The 19,413-nt window shown below is 41.4% G+C and overlaps 1 protein-coding gene and 1 long non-coding RNA gene across 2 annotated transcripts; one reads left to right on the top strand and one right to left on the bottom strand.

Annotated features, from left to right (window-relative positions):
• Window positions 1-1,357: 1,357 nt before the first annotated feature.
• LOC121601541 (protein Malvolio-like) lies at window positions 1,358-19,263 on the bottom strand (the record flags this gene model as incomplete). The annotated part of the gene is made up of 10 exons (XM_041930354.1): window positions 1,358-1,667; window positions 1,751-1,842; window positions 1,921-2,036; window positions 2,108-2,138; window positions 2,632-2,827; window positions 2,884-3,096; window positions 3,227-3,385; window positions 3,459-3,614; window positions 3,693-3,831; window positions 19,181-19,263. Coding segments are annotated over 10 exons (1,251 nt in total), but the record flags the coding sequence as incomplete, so codon positions are not given.
• LOC121601550 lies at window positions 8,764-9,156 on the top strand. The gene is made up of 3 exons (XR_006006132.1): window positions 8,764-8,858; window positions 8,966-9,056; window positions 9,120-9,156. It is a non-coding gene; the product is annotated as an uncharacterized LOC121601550 (long non-coding RNA).
• Window positions 19,264-19,413: the final 150 nt, after the last annotated feature.

The following is a 19,413-nucleotide window of genomic DNA, read 5'->3' as shown; positions in this document are numbered from 1 at the left end:
GGAGAAGAACATTTAAAAATTATCATGTATGAAGATAATCAAAGCTGTTAGCAGATGTTAGAATCAGAGAAATATAGCAATCGGACGAAACACATTGATACTAGGTACCACTTTGCGAAACATTTGAAGAAACTCGGGATAGTGAAATTTGTGTATTGTCCGACTGAAGAAATGCTTGCTGACATGTTAACGAAACCAATATCGAGAATCCGCATCCAGACTCTGTGAGGATTGTGTGGTTTAGTATATTAATAAATTGTACAAAATAAATTGTTCCGTAATTTTCCGTAACCGTATTAATGAGTGATATTTGCATCAAGTTAGGATAGATAAGAACAATTTTAACAACCCTATTTAACATAAACAATAAACAATAAACAATAAACAATAAACAATAAACAATAAACAATAAACAATAAACAATAAACAATAAACAATAAACAATAAACAATAAACAATAAACAATAAACAATAAACAATAAACAATAAACAATAAACAATAAACAATAAACAATAAACAATAAACAATAAACAATAAACAATAAACAATAAACAATAAACAATAAACAATAAACAATAAATAAACAATAACAATAAACAATAAACAATAACAATAACAATAAACAATAAACAATAAACAATAAACAATAAACAATAAACAATAAACAATAAACAATAAACAATAAACAATAAACAAAAACAATAAACAATAAACAATAAACAATAAACAATAAACAATAAACAATAAACATAAACAATAAACAATAAACAATAAACAATAAACAATAAACAATAAACAATAAACAATAAACAATAAACAATAACAATAAACAATAAACAATAAACAATAAACAATAAACAATAAACAATAAACAATAAACAATAAACAATAAACAATAAACAATAAACAATAAACAATAAACAATAAACAATAAACAATAAACAATAAACAATAAACAATAAACAATAAACAATAAACAATAAACAATAAACAATAAACAATAAACAATAAACAATAAACAATAAACTTTTAGTAGAGAAAGTTCTGGACTAACTGACGATGCCTAACACCCTGGATGAGCAGGATAACAGAAAAAATAGGGTAGATCGAGATCGATGGGTAGTTGGACCAGCGGAATCCACATGAAGATGCATGTGAGCGTGTTGAAAGATACAGGTTTCCTCTTCACCTGTATTTCGTTATGCATTCATTTTTTGTCAGGCTACACAAGTAGCGTTTTGCCATCGTCGAAAATGTAGTTGAAAAAAAAACATGCTCTCTCGTTTTGGCACACACGAAAGTTTTCCAATAACTTCCTTTTTGTTGATTGGGTAAAGAAAAACTACACTGGATGAATGATGGTAACGTAAAAGTATGTTTTATTTTATTAACAGTTTATAATTCAAAATTAATTTATTTCAATGAATAGCCCAATACGTTTTACTTTCAGTTGCTGTACATCCGTTATGAATCCACGAAAAAAGAAGAAACATTATCATAATTGTAACTACTTAGTCGCAACATCTCATATCAGTACGATTTCTAGTCACATCTAGTACATTCTCTGTATTGCAAAAAAACATTCCTTTATTATTACGCTTTACATTCCATTGCCATTCAGATTTGAAAACAAATGGCTATTATCCAAAACAAACCGCTTTATAACCTAAAAGAGAAAAAAATGTTTTTCTTTTTTTGTTCAGGAGGAAGTATATCTTATATAATATATCACGAAATAATGAAACTTACCCAATTTGAAGCTACTGCTTTATTTCCTAAATTTACCATCATATGCAATAGAAGATACAAATTAAAAGCTATGTAAAACATACCGAAAAAAACTGGAAAAAACGCAAGAAATTTATCTGTGTCAATATGTCTGTGTTAAAGTTAAATCAGTAAAGCATTGATTAACTTACCAACGCTAAAGATCATCAAAGGCGTTAAATTTACTTGCTCTAAATTGGCCACAATAAAATAAAGGTTTATACCAATAACAGTAAAACTGAGTGTGATAGAAATATTTTTTTCAAGTCTGCAAAACGGAAAGGTATAACAATATTTTAAATCATAATTAACAACATAAGGTGTAATATATAAGCTTACCTGCCATTCACAAAGTCTTCTTTCATCAATGCTATTTAATATATAGAAAAGAGATAGCAATCATGAAGTACAGATATATTACATGGTCGTGACGGATAATCCGTAGTGAAATAGCGGAAAAAAACAAAGTACGACTCCGTATTAAAATCGAATTTGATTCTGCAACGAAGATACAGAGTACGATTGTGTCCGATTGGGTCCGATCTAGACTCTTCCGTGACCAGTCTCTCCCTCCCCCAATATTTATGTCATAAAAAAATTCTCGTACGTGCTCAATCGACGTTTTATCGTGGACTCGATGAGTCCGAACGATTCCGGCCAATTCCGACCGATTCCAGACGAGTACATCCCATTCCGGAATCAAATCCTTCTGTGATGCATGCCCAACCCTCTCCCCACTTAATTGTTAGAGTCACTTCGAATTGGATCAATCCGACTAAGCTCGGAATCGGATCAATCCGACTCTTAAAAAACTGACCCATAATTATTACATATTTGGAAATATTATTCATAAAACAACATACCTACACTTGAAGAAAAGGCGACTGTAGGTATCGCAGCGAATGGAAGCTGTAAAGCCATCACGGCATTCAATATATCGTTCATTTTAGTTAAATCTTCCAATCTACTGAAGAAAGCAACATAAAACGCAGGCATAATTGCCACTGTTCTGGTGAACAATACACGTTTCCAACGTGCCCATTGCAGGTTAAGAAAACCCTGTAAGATAATGTTGTGTTAGATTAATAAATTCTTTGAACGATCACCAAGTTTACCTCCATAGCAAATTGTCCTGCGTATGTGCCAGTCATGGTAGAACTTTGTCCGGCTGCTAGTATACCAATAGCCCACACGTACATCGATAGTCCACCATAAAAACATCCAAGTACTAATCCGCCTTTATAAATGTTGATATCGGCTGTATAATTATTTGCTATAAATGCAGATATAATGTCATCCCCAAATGATGAATTACTGCAAGCGTCAATCTATAAAAGTTATTTGAAAACATTTTGGAACTGCATCATGTGGTGTGTACTAAATTATCAGCTACTGCTTTTATTTTTTACGAAGTTTTAAAGCACTCGCTTTACGGAAGTTTAGTTGCAGTCTACTTACCACGTCTTGATTAGTCTTTCCATACACATCATGAGCGAAAACGGACACTACAAACACGTTAATGACAAAGGATACCGCAAGGGCAATCGATGCTTCTATAAAGTAATAACGATTTGCTTTTTTCACTTCCTTAACATCGTTTCGATTGATCGCACGAGACTTAAAAGAAAAAAAAAAACTCTACAATTATTTCAAATCTTTGGTCGGGCTGCATTGAATGTATATTTTTTACCTTTACAAGCGCTGAATGTAAATATAAGTTGTGCGGCATGATAACGGCACCGATTATACCCACAGCCTGCAGCAGTGTACCGGGACGGTAATCAGAAGACCAAGGTAGGAACATTCCTTCAATTACACTGATTTGCGGTATATCAGTAACGATGTACTATGGCACAAAAAAAATAATGTGATTTACGTTTTACGCCTGTTTCATTTTCTTTTATACGTATTGAAAAATGATTACCTGATAACCAAACGATACGGCCATTGTAGTGATCAAAAATCCAAAAAATAGTTCCAGACGTCTCAGTTTGTACTTATCCAAAAACAAGAAGGAAAGTGTATCTAATACAGTTATCAAAACCCCTATGTACAATGGTATTCTAAAAAAACAAAAGTAGTTTGTTATTATTATTTTATTTTTGTTGACGCCTTACGGTAGGCAATGTGCATGGCACAATTAGAATTAGGACAACTAGGATAATTAGTACAGAAAGGATTAGATCGTAATTATAAATAAGAAGAATTAGAAGAGCAGTGAATTTGAAAGGGAATAAACAATAGCACTTCAAACCTCGGCGAGATAACAACCTTATTTACAACGATTGAGAAAGCGTCATTAATTTTATTAGTATCATTAGTTTATCGTTAGAAGTTTATAATTGTTGTTCTTCTCTTCTTCTTCGGCACTATAATTGTTGCCGGTCAAGGCCTGCCTGTGCCCACAAGTGAAGTGGGCTTGGCTTTCAGTGACTTTTTGTTACCATAGCAGAATAGTCAGTCCTACGTATGGGGGTACGGTCTATTCGGGGCTTGAACTCATGACGGGCATGTTGTTCTTACAATTAAAACAAATAATAGAATGAGGAATTGTGTAGACGGGAAAAAATTTGGAAGAATGAGAGATTGATGTCGAATAATTGGTAAGGTTAGGTAAATCGATGACAGTGCTCCTAAAAATGGATCAATCTGACCGTATAATGTACAATGCGAAATGCTAAGAAGGGGTTTATAGCGTAAATACCCAGCGGAACAAAAGTGGAAAGCTTGGAGCAAAATAATCGTTTTTCTCCCTCTATCCTTTATACCGCGCTTGCTTGCACTCATGCGCAAGCGCTCGAATATACCACCACGCAAACAATGAGACCCCAAATTCTGAGTGATTCAGGCCAAGGGGTATGACGAAGCTTGAGGAAGCTAGGAGAAACGCGCTGCGATGAGAGCTCGCATTCTGTTTTACACGCGCGCTTCACTAACACCAATACAAATACCGTGCTTTGACGAGCCGTCTGTGAATGTGTGTGTTTTCTTCCAGCGAGCTCAACAACTTGGAGCTGCTCGTCACATCGTGTTGTCTCGCTTACACTACAGCATCGAACCATCGCTCCGTATATCACCCCTCTTACACGTACAAAACCACCAGTACAGCGCGACGCTTTGCCGGAGATGGTTGTGCGCGTTTTGTTCTAAGTCCCGCGCGCAGTGTTTGTGTGCTTGTGCGCATTTCGTTCAAAGTCTCGTGCGCCGGTGTGTTTTGGTAAAGTGTGAAGTGAATAAACAATGTTCACAGACGCACATGCAGTGCGTGCATCAACAGGCAAGAATTTGCTGAACAGAGGCAACGCAGATTGTCGACAAGTTTCCCGCAGCCTGGCTCGACCCGGTACTTTACAGTATGACGCCATTCGTGAGTATGAAGGATTCTAAATGTGTTGTGAAAGTGTACTTTATGTTTCAATAAAGTGTTTAATGAAATAAAAAAATGACCGTGTTTGTGTTTGTTGTTTGAATAAGTGCGTATTTGCGATCGTGTCTATGCATGAAAGAAAACGAGAAACGAAAGAAACAAATATCTTTGGATGTGTTGGTAGCATGATTGGAAAGAACACGAACACTTTGAGAACTGCTCAATGGGATTAGGTAGCAATGCGATCCTATTTACTGCTCTGACTATTTCCTTTCCCGTGCCTGTTCGTAGTGTAACTACTCTAACTACACCGTCTTTACCCGGATGTAAAGCAGTTATACGCCCCTTCGGCCAAACGGTAGGTGGAACGTTATCTTCCTTTACTATAACTAGCTGATTTATTTCTAGCTTGACCGGCGCATTGTTTGCGTGCCTTGCTCTGGCTTGCAGCTGCTGCAAATATTCCGGGTACCACCGGGACCAAATTCCTTGTAAATGCTTTTGCACTAATTGGTACTCTTTTAACCGTTTGGAAGAAAGCTTACTTAAATCAACCTCCGGTACTGCCTGCATACTACAACCTATCAGAAAATGAGCCGGGGTTAATGCTTCCAAATCAGTTGTTTCGTCGCATAACGGTACCAACGGGCGAGAATTAAGACATTGCTTGACTTGAGCTAAAATGGTAAGCATATGCTCCTGTGTAATGCTACTAACTCCTATTGTTTTTGAAGGTGCTTTTTGGCCGATTTTACCGCCGCTTCCCAAAATCCCTCTCCTATCAGCCTCATCGATTTTCAGCATCTTATATATACGATGCAGTTCATGCGCTGCCCCCTTGAATGTTGTAGCATTATCTGAATGCAGTTCAGCAACCTTCCCTCTTCGCGCGACAAAACGACGTAATGCAGCCAAAAATGCAGTCGATGTGAGATCACTCACCAGTTCGATATGAACTGCCCTGGTCGCGAAGCAGACGAATATTGCGATATACGCCTTGGTGGGACTGCGATTGCGGATGGTAGACTTCAACAAGAACGGACCGCAATAATCCACCCCACTCACCGCAAACGGTCTCGTTAGTGTTACCCGCGACTCAGGCAAATCCGCTACCGCCTGTTTCACCAACGTCGGCTTGTTTCTAAAGCAAGTGTGGCACTGGTGATACACACGCTTTACCATATTTCGGCCTCCAATCAACCAAAACTTCTGCCGCAGTATGGTTAACATTGCTTGTGGTCCGGCGTGCATCTCCTGCTGATGGACCCTTTCTGCCAATAGCACTGACAGACGATGTGATGCTGCAAGGACTGTCGGATGCTTCGTTGCCTCCGGGATGTTGGCATTACCTAGCCGGCCACCGACACGTAACACACCCTGTGCGTCGATGTATCGGGACAACCACTTCAGCTTCGATCTCGCACTAACCTGCTTCCCTCGTTGTAGGTCGACCAGCTCTTCCGCGAACGACTCCTGTTGTGCTACCTGCCACAAACGCAGCTCGGCTTGCTGTAGCTCCACTGCTGTAAGCGGTGGAACGGAGTGCAGCAACGTCTTGATGTCCGCCTTTGTCTTAACGCGCTTGCACGATGATGCCTTGGTTGCCCTAAGCGTTGTGATGAACCGCAAGCAGAAACCCACGACTCTCCGTAACTTGCCATACCTTGAGTATTTGGCGAACAGTATCACAGTGCTAAAATCACACATCGTAGATGTAGTGACAATGTGGGAGACTGCCAGTCGCTCTTCGATGTCAACCTCGCCTTCCTTCATCGCCGGTTGATCATGGGGCCACTTCTCTTGTCCGTAGGACAACCAACTCGGCCCATGCCACCAACGTGAACACTGCACCAATTCTTCCGGATTCAGCCTGCGCGAGATGTCATCCGCTGGGTTATCAACTCCAGGAACATGACGCCAGCTGGAGATACGCGTTTCTTCCTTTATTTGTGCCACCCTGTTGGCCACAAATGGTTTCCAGCGACGCGGTGATGAGTTCAGCCAGTGCATTACTGTCATCGAATCTGTCCAACAGATAGCCGTAGCTGACACCTTGAGTGCAGAAACCACCTTCTGAAAAAGGTGTACTGCTAGCCGTGCTGCACACAACTCCAACCGGGCGATTGAGTTCGTATTTGCTAACGCTACCACCTTGGACTTGGCAGCTAGTAATCTGACCTGGATGCCTCTTGCGGATACTGCTCGTACATAACAGCATGCTCCATATGCTCCTTGTGAAGCATCAGCGAATGCATGTAGCTGCAGGTCTTCTGTGCCTGATTGTGAAACAAACCGAGGCACTCATAATTCGCGTAGCGAGTACAATGTATTGTGCAGCTTTCTCCATTCCTCTTGAAGGTCAATTGGTAGTGATCGATCCCAATCTAGCGTTTTACCGTCTTGCTTCAACCCCATAATCGCTGCAGAAACATTTTGGCAAGTATTACCGTTGGCCCTAGTAGGCCTAGGGGATCGAAGATTCTGGCCGTGTAAGACAAGACCAAACTTCGCGTAAGCTCTCGAGCTGGTGGTGGAAGGTCGACTCTGAATCGTAGCATGTCGTTAGACGGTTCCCAAACCCAGCCCAATGTTGAAATCGCTTGATCTTCTTGCCAGTGTAGAAGTGGTTTGATCGCTAGATCGTCGCTCGGAACTCCTTCAAGCGCTTCGGAGACATTCGATGCCCACTTCTTCAAGAGGAAACCTGCCGATTCAAGCATTTGCGAAATTTGCGTTCGCATTCCAACGGCCTCTACTACATCATCTGCTCCTGTCAACAAATCATCCACATAAAAATCATGTAGCACTGGGTCGACTGCCAAAGGGTATTGTTGTTTGTGGTCGTGCGCAATTTGTTGTAGCGTTCGAGTGGCTAGAAATGGTGCTGTTGCGGTACCGTAGGTCACCGTTTGCAACTCATACGTGGAAATGGGATCGGAGGGACATTCACAGAAGCGTATGCGCAATAGATTTAGATCGTTTTCACAATGACGAATCTGCCGGTACATTTTCTCTACGTCTGCCACTATTGCGACACCCGCTTGGCAAAGAGTAACTCATTTTGATGCCTCTCGCTACCCCTGGCCTTAGTTTTAAAGGAATCATGCAACACACTCGCACTCCACTACCCCATCCCATGGAAAAACGCTCCCACCATCGAGATGTTGACCAAAATTTCGCTGTGTGCATGAGACACACACTCGCACTCCTCCAGCCCTCCATAGCCGATCGCTTCCACCGTTGCGAAGATGGGAGAATTTTTACTCTGAGCGTGAGACCCTGAAGCGCAAGAGATGACACTATGTGTAAAGACAATCATAATTCGATATGGTCAAAATGCGTCGATTGTCGTTTCATTTATCTGGTAATGATGTTTTCATTCATCATAATTTTAAACGTTCACAACTAGGCTGATAACAATATTTGAAATGTAAATCAGAATAAAATCAATTCATTTGAAGTAAAATAAATTCCATTATACTCTATTTGACCATATGATGAACACTTGTACGTAGTGCCATTTACTTTGTGTTCTTCACTCTCGCGCTGTGTTGCGATCGTTCGAAACTCATTGCCAGAACGAATGCAAATTTCATTTTGGAAGGATCGGTGCCGGAAGATGCAGCGAAAATTATGAAATGATAATAGAAAAGTGGTTTAAGTTAATCGTGAAAGATGTCAACGCAGGCGTAAATGCAGTTTGTTTTGTTACATGATCTACGGGTAAGTGCATGCATAAGAAGAAGAATCTTCCAAATGATGTTAATGTTCTAACAATCGTACTGCTTTTAATGTTTGTTTATTCTTCTATTATTTTCCATCACACCTAGCTATTTCATTACCAAAGCTCCTGATAACAGATCAAAGCAGATGGATCGGGCATACAGAGTCGCCGTTTAACTTATAATATCTTCGTGATCGGTAAGTTTTAAATAGTAGTAGTTTTGTTCACCATTCTAATGCTCGTGATATTTCATTCCTCAGGCAAACACATCAAACAGCATGTTTTTTTTTCAACAGCCACACCATCGGTGGAGCAAGCAGCTAACGTTTTGTTCGCCCAGCACGCACCATCAAGTATTGAAATGTTTTCAAATAGCTTTGTGAATAAAAAACTGCACACTTACTGTCGGAATTTCCTGGAATTTTTGGTCGGGCTACGCTCGCGGGAATGGTGTGTCCGTTGAGGAGAAAGAAAGAAAGGGTGAGAGTGAGGATTAACCAAAAACGCGGCATTGAGAATGAGGGAGGTGTGCTCAGTGCTCACGTTGGGACACTCACGATGCTTGAAATAAAATGTTAACAAGCATCGATTTCAAGCATGCATGTCGCGCGACATTTTGCCAAGCGGGCAGCGTGTTTTCGAAAGCGTAGGATGATTGTAAGCAGTCATCCTGCACTGTTGGACCAATCAGCAGAGTATCGTTTAGCGAGTAGCCAGATGTTGTTTTGCAGGATGCATCAAAAACAACACGCACCTTGGTTGTTGTACTGGTCTCTTTGACTACCGCGTGATGTGGAATGTAGCAATGTGGTTGTTGTCATCAACGGGTTCCGTGAGTTTGACCATGTGTCCCAACGACTCATACTCTCTCATAAATTAATATATTCCCTTTCCATTTCAGGATTGGCCTTCAGTCGACGTTCTACACCCAGTAAACGACGATCTGCTATCTCTCTTGACAAACCCAGCGTTCTTTCTGGTTTGGGGCTTCGCGGCAAGGACACAATGTAGCGACCTTGTGCATTACGGCTCGTGGTAGCTACGTAATGTTTTTCGCACATGTCCTCCTCAATTGACAAGGCAGGATTCTCCATGATACTCTCAGCCTCCCAAAACCGCTGGAGCAAGCTTTCGATGGCACCTTCGTGGCGGCCGTGTGACCAATCGTAGGTGGGACAGCAATTGGGATGGTCCCCGAGACCGCCCATCCAAACGCAGTTTCATCAGCCATGGCCTTCCGTCACCCAGTGACTGTCTCGTTGTGTTACCCGAACGTGTTTCACCGATTACACAACCTTTCCCGGCGTGGAAAGACGAGTCTGCCAACTGTACGTTCGGGATGTTCCATTTCGCAAGTTTGGAACTGTTGGATTTCAGCCGACGCTTGAGCACTAGAATTTCCATTGACGAATGAAAGTCTTCTCCGCGATCGAACGGTCGCTGTGGTGGAACCCTTCACGTGCTGTTTGATTTGCCCTATACCCGATACAGCAATGCTTACTTTGGGAAGCGGTGTCAACAGTCGATCGGATAGATTCGGAGTAAAGTTCCACATGATCCGGAATCTAATAGTGCTCGTGCTGTATGTTTATTGCCGTGATCATCGACCAGTTGTAGTTGGACTGTTTCCAGCAGAACCACTTCATCATCCGACTGCGCAGCCATTGTGACAATTGGCGTTACGTGCAGCAAGGAGTGATGGCGTGCGTTGCACGTAGCATTTAAACGCGGAACGACAATCCCTCACATGGTGACTGCGATTGAGGCAGTTCAAACGCAGCTCGGCTTGCTGTAGCTCCGGCGTTGCTGTACGTCCTTTCGGAACGGAGTGCAGCAATTGTCTTGATGTCCGCACTTTGTCTGAAACACGCTTGCACTGATGCATTGCGTTGCCCTAAGCGTTGTGATGAACCCTTCAGAAACCCACCACTCTCCAAACTGCCGTCACTGTATTGGAAAACTCGCGCGATGATTTAATATTCGTACACGATCTTGCAAAAGTGTACTATTCCTTGTACTTATCTTTTTTATGTTGCGCTGAGTGGTTCTCCCATGCCAGAATGGTCGACGAATCCAGCTTCATCAGAAGCAGGTTGGCGAGTGGCATGTCCCAGTTGTCCACGGTTCGTCGAGCTTCTTCAGACCGTTCACGTGCCGCCGTGAATTCATCGACGAGCAGCGCCAAATCGTCCGGTTCACAGCTCACTGCTGCAGGTGATGAATCTTCCGATAGTCCTCCGGATCAGCGTACGCGGATTGTCGTACCGCTTCAGCAAGGCAGCCCACGTCACCTCCTTTATTTGCTGCCACCCCGTGTTGGCCAACAAACCTCGCCCTTCAACGAGGACAGCAGATATGCAGCTTCATTATGTTCGGTATCTCACTGGCACTGTCGATCATCGCCACAAATCGGTCACGGAACGCTAACCACTTGGTGGAATCGCCATCGAACGTAGGCAATTCGATTTTTGGAAGCCGCAAATTCACTGCACCTATTGAACTCCACTGAACTATTGAGTGTCGAGCTCGCTAATAGCATCGACTCATTCGACATATTTGGCGCTAGTAATCTGACCTGGATGCCTCTTGCGGATACTGCTCGTACATAACAGCAGCTCCATATGCTCCTTGTGCAGCATCAGCGAATCATGTAGCTGCAGGTCTCTGTGCCTGATTGTGAAACAAACCGAGGCACTCATAATTCGCGTAGCGAGTACAATGTATTGTGCAGCTTTCTCCATTCCTCTTGAAGGTCATTTGGTATGATCGATCCCAATCTAGCGTTTTACCGTCTTGCTTCAACCCCCATATCGCTGCAGAAACATTTTGGCAAGTATTACCGTTGGCCCTAGTAGGCCTAGGGGATCGAAGATTCTGGCCGTGTAAGACAAGACCAAACTTCGCGTAAGCTCTCGAGCTGGTGGTGGAAGGTCGACTCTGAATCGTAGCAGGTCGTTAGACGGTTCCCAAACCCAGCCCAATGTTGAAATCGCTTGATCTTCTTGCCAGTGTAGAAGTGGTTTGATCGCTAGATCGTCGCGCTCGGAACTCCTTCAAGCGCTTCGGAGACATTCGATGCCACTTCTTCAAGAGGAAACCTGCCGATTCAAGCATTTGCGAAATTTGCGTTCGCATTCCAACGGCCTCACTACTCATCTGCTCCTGTCAACAAATCATCCACATAAAAATCATGTAGCACGGGTCGACTGCCAAAGGGTATTGTTGTTTGTGGTCGTGCGCAATTTGTTGTAGCGTTCGAGTGGCTAGAAATGGTGCTGTTGCGGTACCGTGGGTCACCGTTTGCAACTCATACGTGGAAATGGGATCGGAGGGACATTCACAGAAGCGTATGCGCAATAGATTTAGATCGTTTTCACAATGACGAATCTGCCGGTACATTTTCTCTACGTCTGCCACTATTGCGACACCCGCTTGGCAAAGAGTAACTCATTTTGATGCCTCTCGCTACCCCTGGCCTTAGTTTTTAGGAATCATGCAACACACTCGCACTCCACTACCCCATCCCATGGAAAAACGCTCCCACCATCGAGATGTTGACCAAAATTTCGCTGTGTGCATGAGACCACACCTCGCACTCCTCCCCTCCATAGCCGATCGCTTCCACCGTTGCGAAGATGGGAGAATTTTTACTCTGAGCGTGAGACCCTGAAGCGCAAGAGATGACACTATGTGTAAAGACAATCATAATTCGATATGGTCAAAATGCGTCGATTGTCGTTTCATTTATCTGGTAATGATGTTTTCACTTCATCATAATTTTAAACGTTCACAACTAGGCTGATAACAATATTTGAAATGTAAATCAGAATAAAATCAATTCATTTGAAGTAAAATAAATTCCATTATACTCTATTTTGACCATATGATGAACACTGTACGTAGTGCCATTTACTTTGTGTTCTTCACTCTCGCGCTGTGTTGCGATCGTTCGAAACTCATTGCCAGAACGAATGCAAATTTCATTTTGGAAGGATCGGTGCCGGAAGATGCAGCGAAAATTATGAAATGATATAGAAAAGTGGTTAAGTTAATCGTGAAAGATGTCAACGCAGGCGTAAATGCAGTTTGTTTTTGTTACATGATCTACGGGTAAGTGCATGCATAAGAAGAAGAATCTTCCAAATGATGTTAATGTTCTAACAATCGTACTGCTTTTAATGTTTGTTTATTCTTCTATATTTTCCATCACACCTAGCTATTTCATTACCAAAGCTCCTGATAACAGATCAAAGCAGATGGATCGGGCATACAGAGTCGCCGTTTAACTTATAATATCTTCGTGATCGGTAAGTTTTAAATAGTAGTAGTTTTGTTCACCATTCTAATGCTCGATTTATCTTTCATTCCTCAGGAAACACATCAAACAGCATGTTTTTTTTTTTTCACAGCACGCACCATCGGTGGAGCAAGCAGCTAACGTTTTGTTCGCCCAGCACGCACCATCAAGTATTGAAATGTTTTCAAATAGCTTTGTGAATAAAAAACTGCACACTTACTGTCGGAATTTCCTGGAATTTTTTGGTCGGGCTACGCTCGCGGGAATGGTGTGTCCGTTGAGGAGAAGAAAGAAAGGGTGAGAGTGAGGATTAACCAAAACGCGGCATTGAGAATGAGGGGAGGTGTGCTCAGTGCTCACGTTGGGACACTCACGATGCTTGAAATAAAATGTTAACAAGCATCGATTTGAAGCATGCATGTCGCGCGACATTTTGCCAAGCGGGCAGCGTTTTTCGAAAGCGTAGGATGATTGTAAGCAGATCATCCTGCACTGTTGGACCAATCAGCAGAGTATCGTTTAGCGAGTAGCCAGATGTGTTGTTTTGCAGGATGCATCAAAAACAACGCACCTTGGTTGTTGTACTGGTCTCTTTGACTACCGCGTGATGTGGAATGTAGCAATGTGGTTTGTTGTCATCAACGGGTTCCGTGAGTTTGACCATGTGTCCCAACGACTCATACTCTCTCATAAATTTAATATATTCCCTTTCCATTTCAGGATTGGCCTTCAGTCGACGTTCTACACCCAGTAAACGACGATCTGCTATCTCTCTTGACAAACCCAGCGTTCTTTCTGGTTTGGGGCTTCGCGGCAAGGACACAATGTAGCGACCTTGTGCATTACGGCTCGTGGTAGCTACGTAATGTTTTTCGCACATGTCCTCCTCAATTGACAAGGCAGGATTCTCCATGATACTCTCAGCCTCCCAAAACCGCTGGAGCAAGCTTTCGATGGCACCTTCGTTGGCGGCCGTGTGACACAATCGTAGATTGGAGCCAGCAAGTTGGGAAGTATTCCCCGAGACCGCCCATCCAAACGCAGTTTCTATCAGCCATGGCCTTCCGTTACCCAGTGACTGTTTCCTTCCTGTGTGTATCTTCCAGAACGTGTTTCCACCGATTACAACATCGACCTTTCCCGGAACGTGGAAAGACGAGTCTGCCAACTGTACGTTCGGGATGTTCCATTTCGCAATATTTAAGGGAATTGTTGGAATTTCAGCCGACGGAGTCTTGAGCACTAGAATTCCATTGACGAATGAAAGTCTTCTCCTAGCGATCGAACGGTCGCTGTGATGGAACCCTTCACGTGCTGTTTGATTTGCCCTATACCCGATACAGCAATGCTTACTTTGGGAAGCGGTGTCAACAGTCGATGGGCCATAGATTCGGAGATAAAGTTGCACATTGATCCGGAATCTAATAGTGCTCGTGCTGTATGTTTATTGCCGTGATCATCGACCAGTTGTAGTTGGACTGTTTCCAGCAGAACCACTTCATCATCCGACTGCGCAGCCATTGTGACAATTGGCGTTACGTGCAGCAAGGAGTGATGGCGTGCGTTGCACGTAGTGCATTTAAACGCGGAACGACAATCCCTCACATGGTGACTGCGATTGAGGCAGTTCCAACATAGTCGCTCACGGTGGCTACTTCACGGCGTTGCTGTACGTCCTTTCGCAAGAATGCAGGACAATTGCGCAGATTGTGAAGCTCTGCACAACCCAAAACACACTGTTGAGCTGAAACATTCGGCGAAGCTCTCCTTGCAGTTGCAGCATTGCCCACAATTCTCGGCCTATGGTCGGATACCCTTCTGTTGCCGGCCACCATTCTCAAACTGCCGTCACTGTTATTGGAAAACTCGCGCGATGATTTTAATATTCGTACACGATCTTGCAAAAAGTGTACTAATTCCTTGTACTTATCTTTTTTATGTTGCGCTGAGTGGTTCTCCCATGCCAGAATGGTCGACGAATCCAGCTTCATCAGAAGCAGGTTGGCGAGTGGCATGTCCCAGGTGTCCACCGGTTCGTCGAGCTTCTTCAGACCGTTCACGTGCCGCGTGAATTCATCGACGAGCAGCGCCAAATCGTCCACGTTGTCACAGCTCACTGCTGGCAGGTGATGAATCTTCCGATAGTACTCCCGGATCAGCGTACGCGGATTGTCGTACCGCTTCAGCAAGGCAGCCCACGTCACCTCGTAATTGTCTGCTGTCAACGTGGTGTGCTCAAAAAGCAAACCAACCTCGCCCTTCAACGAGGACAGCAGATATTGCAGCTTCATTATGTTCGGTATCTCACTGGCACTGTCGATCATCGCCACAAATCGGTCACGGAACGTTAACCACTTGGTGGAATCGCCATCGAACGTAGGCAATTCGATTTTTGGAAGCCGCAAATTCACTGCACCTATTGAACTATTGAGCACTGAACTATTGAGTGTCGAGCTCGCTAATAGCATCGACTCATTCGACATATTTTGCGCGGCCGTAGGAGGTGGTTGCTTTCGTAGAAGAAAGCCCTTAACGCGACGATACCGTGTATCCATATCACACCGCTCACTTACACTCGCATCTGTGGCCTCCTCATCGAGTTCCATCACTTTTGCATTTGCCTGGTATTTCACACACTGGTATTTCACTGGCATTTTCCTCGATGTAGCCGATCGTAGACTGTTCGATACTTTTCACCAATTCGACCGCTTGATGCCTTTTCAGTTGCACCGATTTCAACTTCTTCTCCATTTTTATTTTAAAAATTGGCGCGAAAGTTCACTGACTTCGCACAGCTTGCACGAAAGTTGTACGCAACGACGATCACGATTGGCGCGAGCTTGATGCGCTGATGGTTGCTTACAAGGATGGCGGTTTTCGCAATGGTTCCAACGGTCGGCGTCACTTTTCTCACGAACTAGAATACGCACGCACGAAATGTTTCATCCACACGGAAAAAACGAAACAAGAATCACAGCACACTAAAGTCAGATTTTCCCGTGATAGCGGGGCAACCCACGTTGTGGTTTGCGCAACACAACGGATAGCAAACGAATTAGTCCACGCTTTGGTTCACACCACGGTCACGGAGTGCCGTTTTTCCAAAAATTAAGGCCACGTAGTGCCCGTACACAAATTTTCACTGCACGTAGTGCTTCCTTTCACGATCCGGTTCGAAGGACCAAATGTAGAAAATTACACCGGGTGTGAAATTAGAGGAAACTTGTGATATTTTGGGAATTAGAAAATAACGTGTAAGCGGTTGAACTTTCACTTTGCTAATGTGTATTCACTTGTCCGTTTGAGTTCATTTGTACATGCTCTAATTCATTACATGGTTCATCTCATCCTCATCTATTTCCCTGGTTATATTGTAGCCTTCAAGTGTTGTCTGTTTCTAATCCCGTTATCATAATCCCATAATTCATGCCATAATAAAATTTAATTCAAATAAATATAAACATAGAAATTCAAACAGATCTAAAGTTTCGTCTTTCCGATTGCAATACAGATTCTGGACTTTTTGGCTACGCAGATGCAGATTGGGCGGAATGCAGAGTTGATCGGAAATCAAACAGCGGATACATATTTAAATTTTGTGGTGGAACAATATCTTGGAGTTGTAGAAAACAGACCTGTGTTGCGGTTGATAAGAAGCAGAATTTATTTCGTTATCTGAAGCGTCACAAAATGAAATTTGGCTACAAAATTTGTTGAAAAATCTTGGAGAAGAACATTTAAAAATTATCATGTATGAAGATAATCAAAGCTGTTAGCAGATGTTAGAATCAGAGAAATATAGCAATCGGACGAAACACATTGATACTAGGTACCACTTTGCGAAACATTTGAAGAAACTCGGGATAGTGAAATTTGTGTATTGTCCGACTGAAGAAATGCTTGCTGACATGTTAACGAAACCAATATCGAGAATCCGCATCCAGACTCTGTGAGGATTGTGTGGTTTAGTATATTAATAAATTGTACAAAATAAATTGTTCCGTAATTTTCCGTAACCGTATTAATGAGTGATATTTGCATCAAGTTAGGATAGATAAGAACAATTTTAACACCCAATATTTTAACATAACAATAAACAATAAACAATAAACAATAAACAATAACAATAAACAATAAACAATAAACAATAAACAATAAACAATAAACAATAAACAATAAACAATAACAAATAAACAATAAACAATAAACAATAAACAATAAACCATAAACAATAAACACCATAAACAATAAACAATAACAATAAACAATAAACAATAAACAATAAACAATAAACAATAAACATAAACAATAAACAATAAACAATAAACATAAACAATAAACAATAAACAATAAACAATAAACAATAACAACAATAAACAATAAACAATAAACAATAAACAATAAACAATAAACAATAAACTTTTAGTAGAGAAAGTTCTGGACTAACTGACGATGCCTAACACCCTGGATGAGCAGGATAACAGAAAAAATAGGGTAGATCGAGATCGATGGGTAGTTGGACCAGCGGAATCCACATGAAGATGCATGTGAGCGTGTTGAAAGATACAGGTTTCCTCTTCACCTGTATTTCGTTATGCATTCATTTTTTTCAGGCTACACAAGTAGCGTTTTGCCATCGTCGAAAATGTAGTTGAAAAAAAAACATGCTCTCTCGTTTTGGCACACACGAAAGTTTTCCAATAACTTCCTTTTTGTTGATTGGGTAAAGAAAAACTACACTGGATGAATGATGGTAACGTAAAAGTATGTTTTATTTTATTAACAGTTTATAATTCAAAATTAATTTATTTCAATGAATAGCCCAATACGTTTTACTTTCAGTTGCTGTACATCCGTTATGAATCCACGAAAAAAGAAGAAACATTATCATAATTGTAACTACTTAGTCGCAACATCTCATATCAGTACGATTTCTAGTCACATCTAGTACATTCTCTGTATTGCAAAAAAACATTCCTTTATTATTACGCTTTACATTCCATTGCCATTCAGATTTGAAAACAAATGGCTATTATCCAAAACAAACCGCTTTATAACCTAAAAAAGAAAAAAAGTTTTTCTTTTTTTTGTTCAGGAGGAAGTATATCTTATATAATATATCACGAAATAATGAAACTTACCCAATTTGAAGCTACTGCTTTATTTCCTAAATTTACCATCATATGCAATAGAAGATACAAATTAAAAGCTATGTAAAACATACCGAAAAAAACTGAAAAAAACGCAAGAAATTTATCTGTGTCAATATGTCTGTGTTAAAGTTAAATCAGTAAAGCATTGATTAACTTACCAACGCTAAAGATCATCAAAGGCGTTAAATTTACTTGCTCTAAATTGGCCACAATAAAATAAAGGTTTATACCAATAACAGTAAAACTGAGTGTGATAGAAATATTTTTTTCAAGTCTGCAAAACGGAAAGGTATAACAATATTTTAAATCATAATTAACAACATAAGGTGTAATATATAAGCTTACCTGCCATTCACAAAGTCTTCTTTCATCAATGCTATTTAATATATAGAAAAGAGATAGCAATCATGAAGTACAGATATATTACATGGTCGTGACGGATAATCCGTAGTGAAATAGCGAAAAAAACAAAGTACGACTCCGTATTAAAATCGAATTTGATTCTGCAACGAAGATACAGAGTACGATTGTGTCCGATTGGGTCCGATCTAGACTCTTCCGTGACCAGTCTCTCCCTCCCCCAATATTTATGTCATAAAAAAAATTCTCGTACGTGCTCAATCGACGTTTTATCGTGGACTCGATGAGTCCGAACGATTCCGGCCAATTCCGACCGATTCCAGACGAGTACATCCCATTCCGGAATCAAATCCTTCTGTGATGCATGCCCAACCCTCTCCCCACTTAATTGTTAGAGTCACTTCGAATTGGATCAATCCGACTAAGCTCGGAATCGGATCAATCCGACTCTTAAAAAACACTGACCCATAATTATTACATATTTGGAAATATTATTCATAAAACAACATACCTACACTTGAAGAAAAGGCGACTGTAGGTATCGCAGCGAATGGAAGCTGTAAAGCCATCACGGCATTCAATATATCGTTCATTTTAGTTAAATCTTCCAATCTACTGAAGAAAGCAACATAAAACGCAGGCATAATTGCCACTGTTCTGGTGAACAATACACGTTTCCAACGTGCCCATTGCAGGTTAAGAAACCCTGTAAGATAATGTTGTGTTAGATTAATAAATTCTTTG

This window comes from Anopheles merus, unplaced genomic scaffold (genome assembly GCF_017562075.2).
Source record: "Anopheles merus strain MAF unplaced genomic scaffold, AmerM5.1 LNR4000116, whole genome shotgun sequence".
Lineage (NCBI taxonomy): Eukaryota > Metazoa > Arthropoda > Insecta > Diptera > Culicidae > Anopheles > Anopheles merus.
This window is presented reverse-complemented; position numbering and strand designations above follow the sequence as displayed.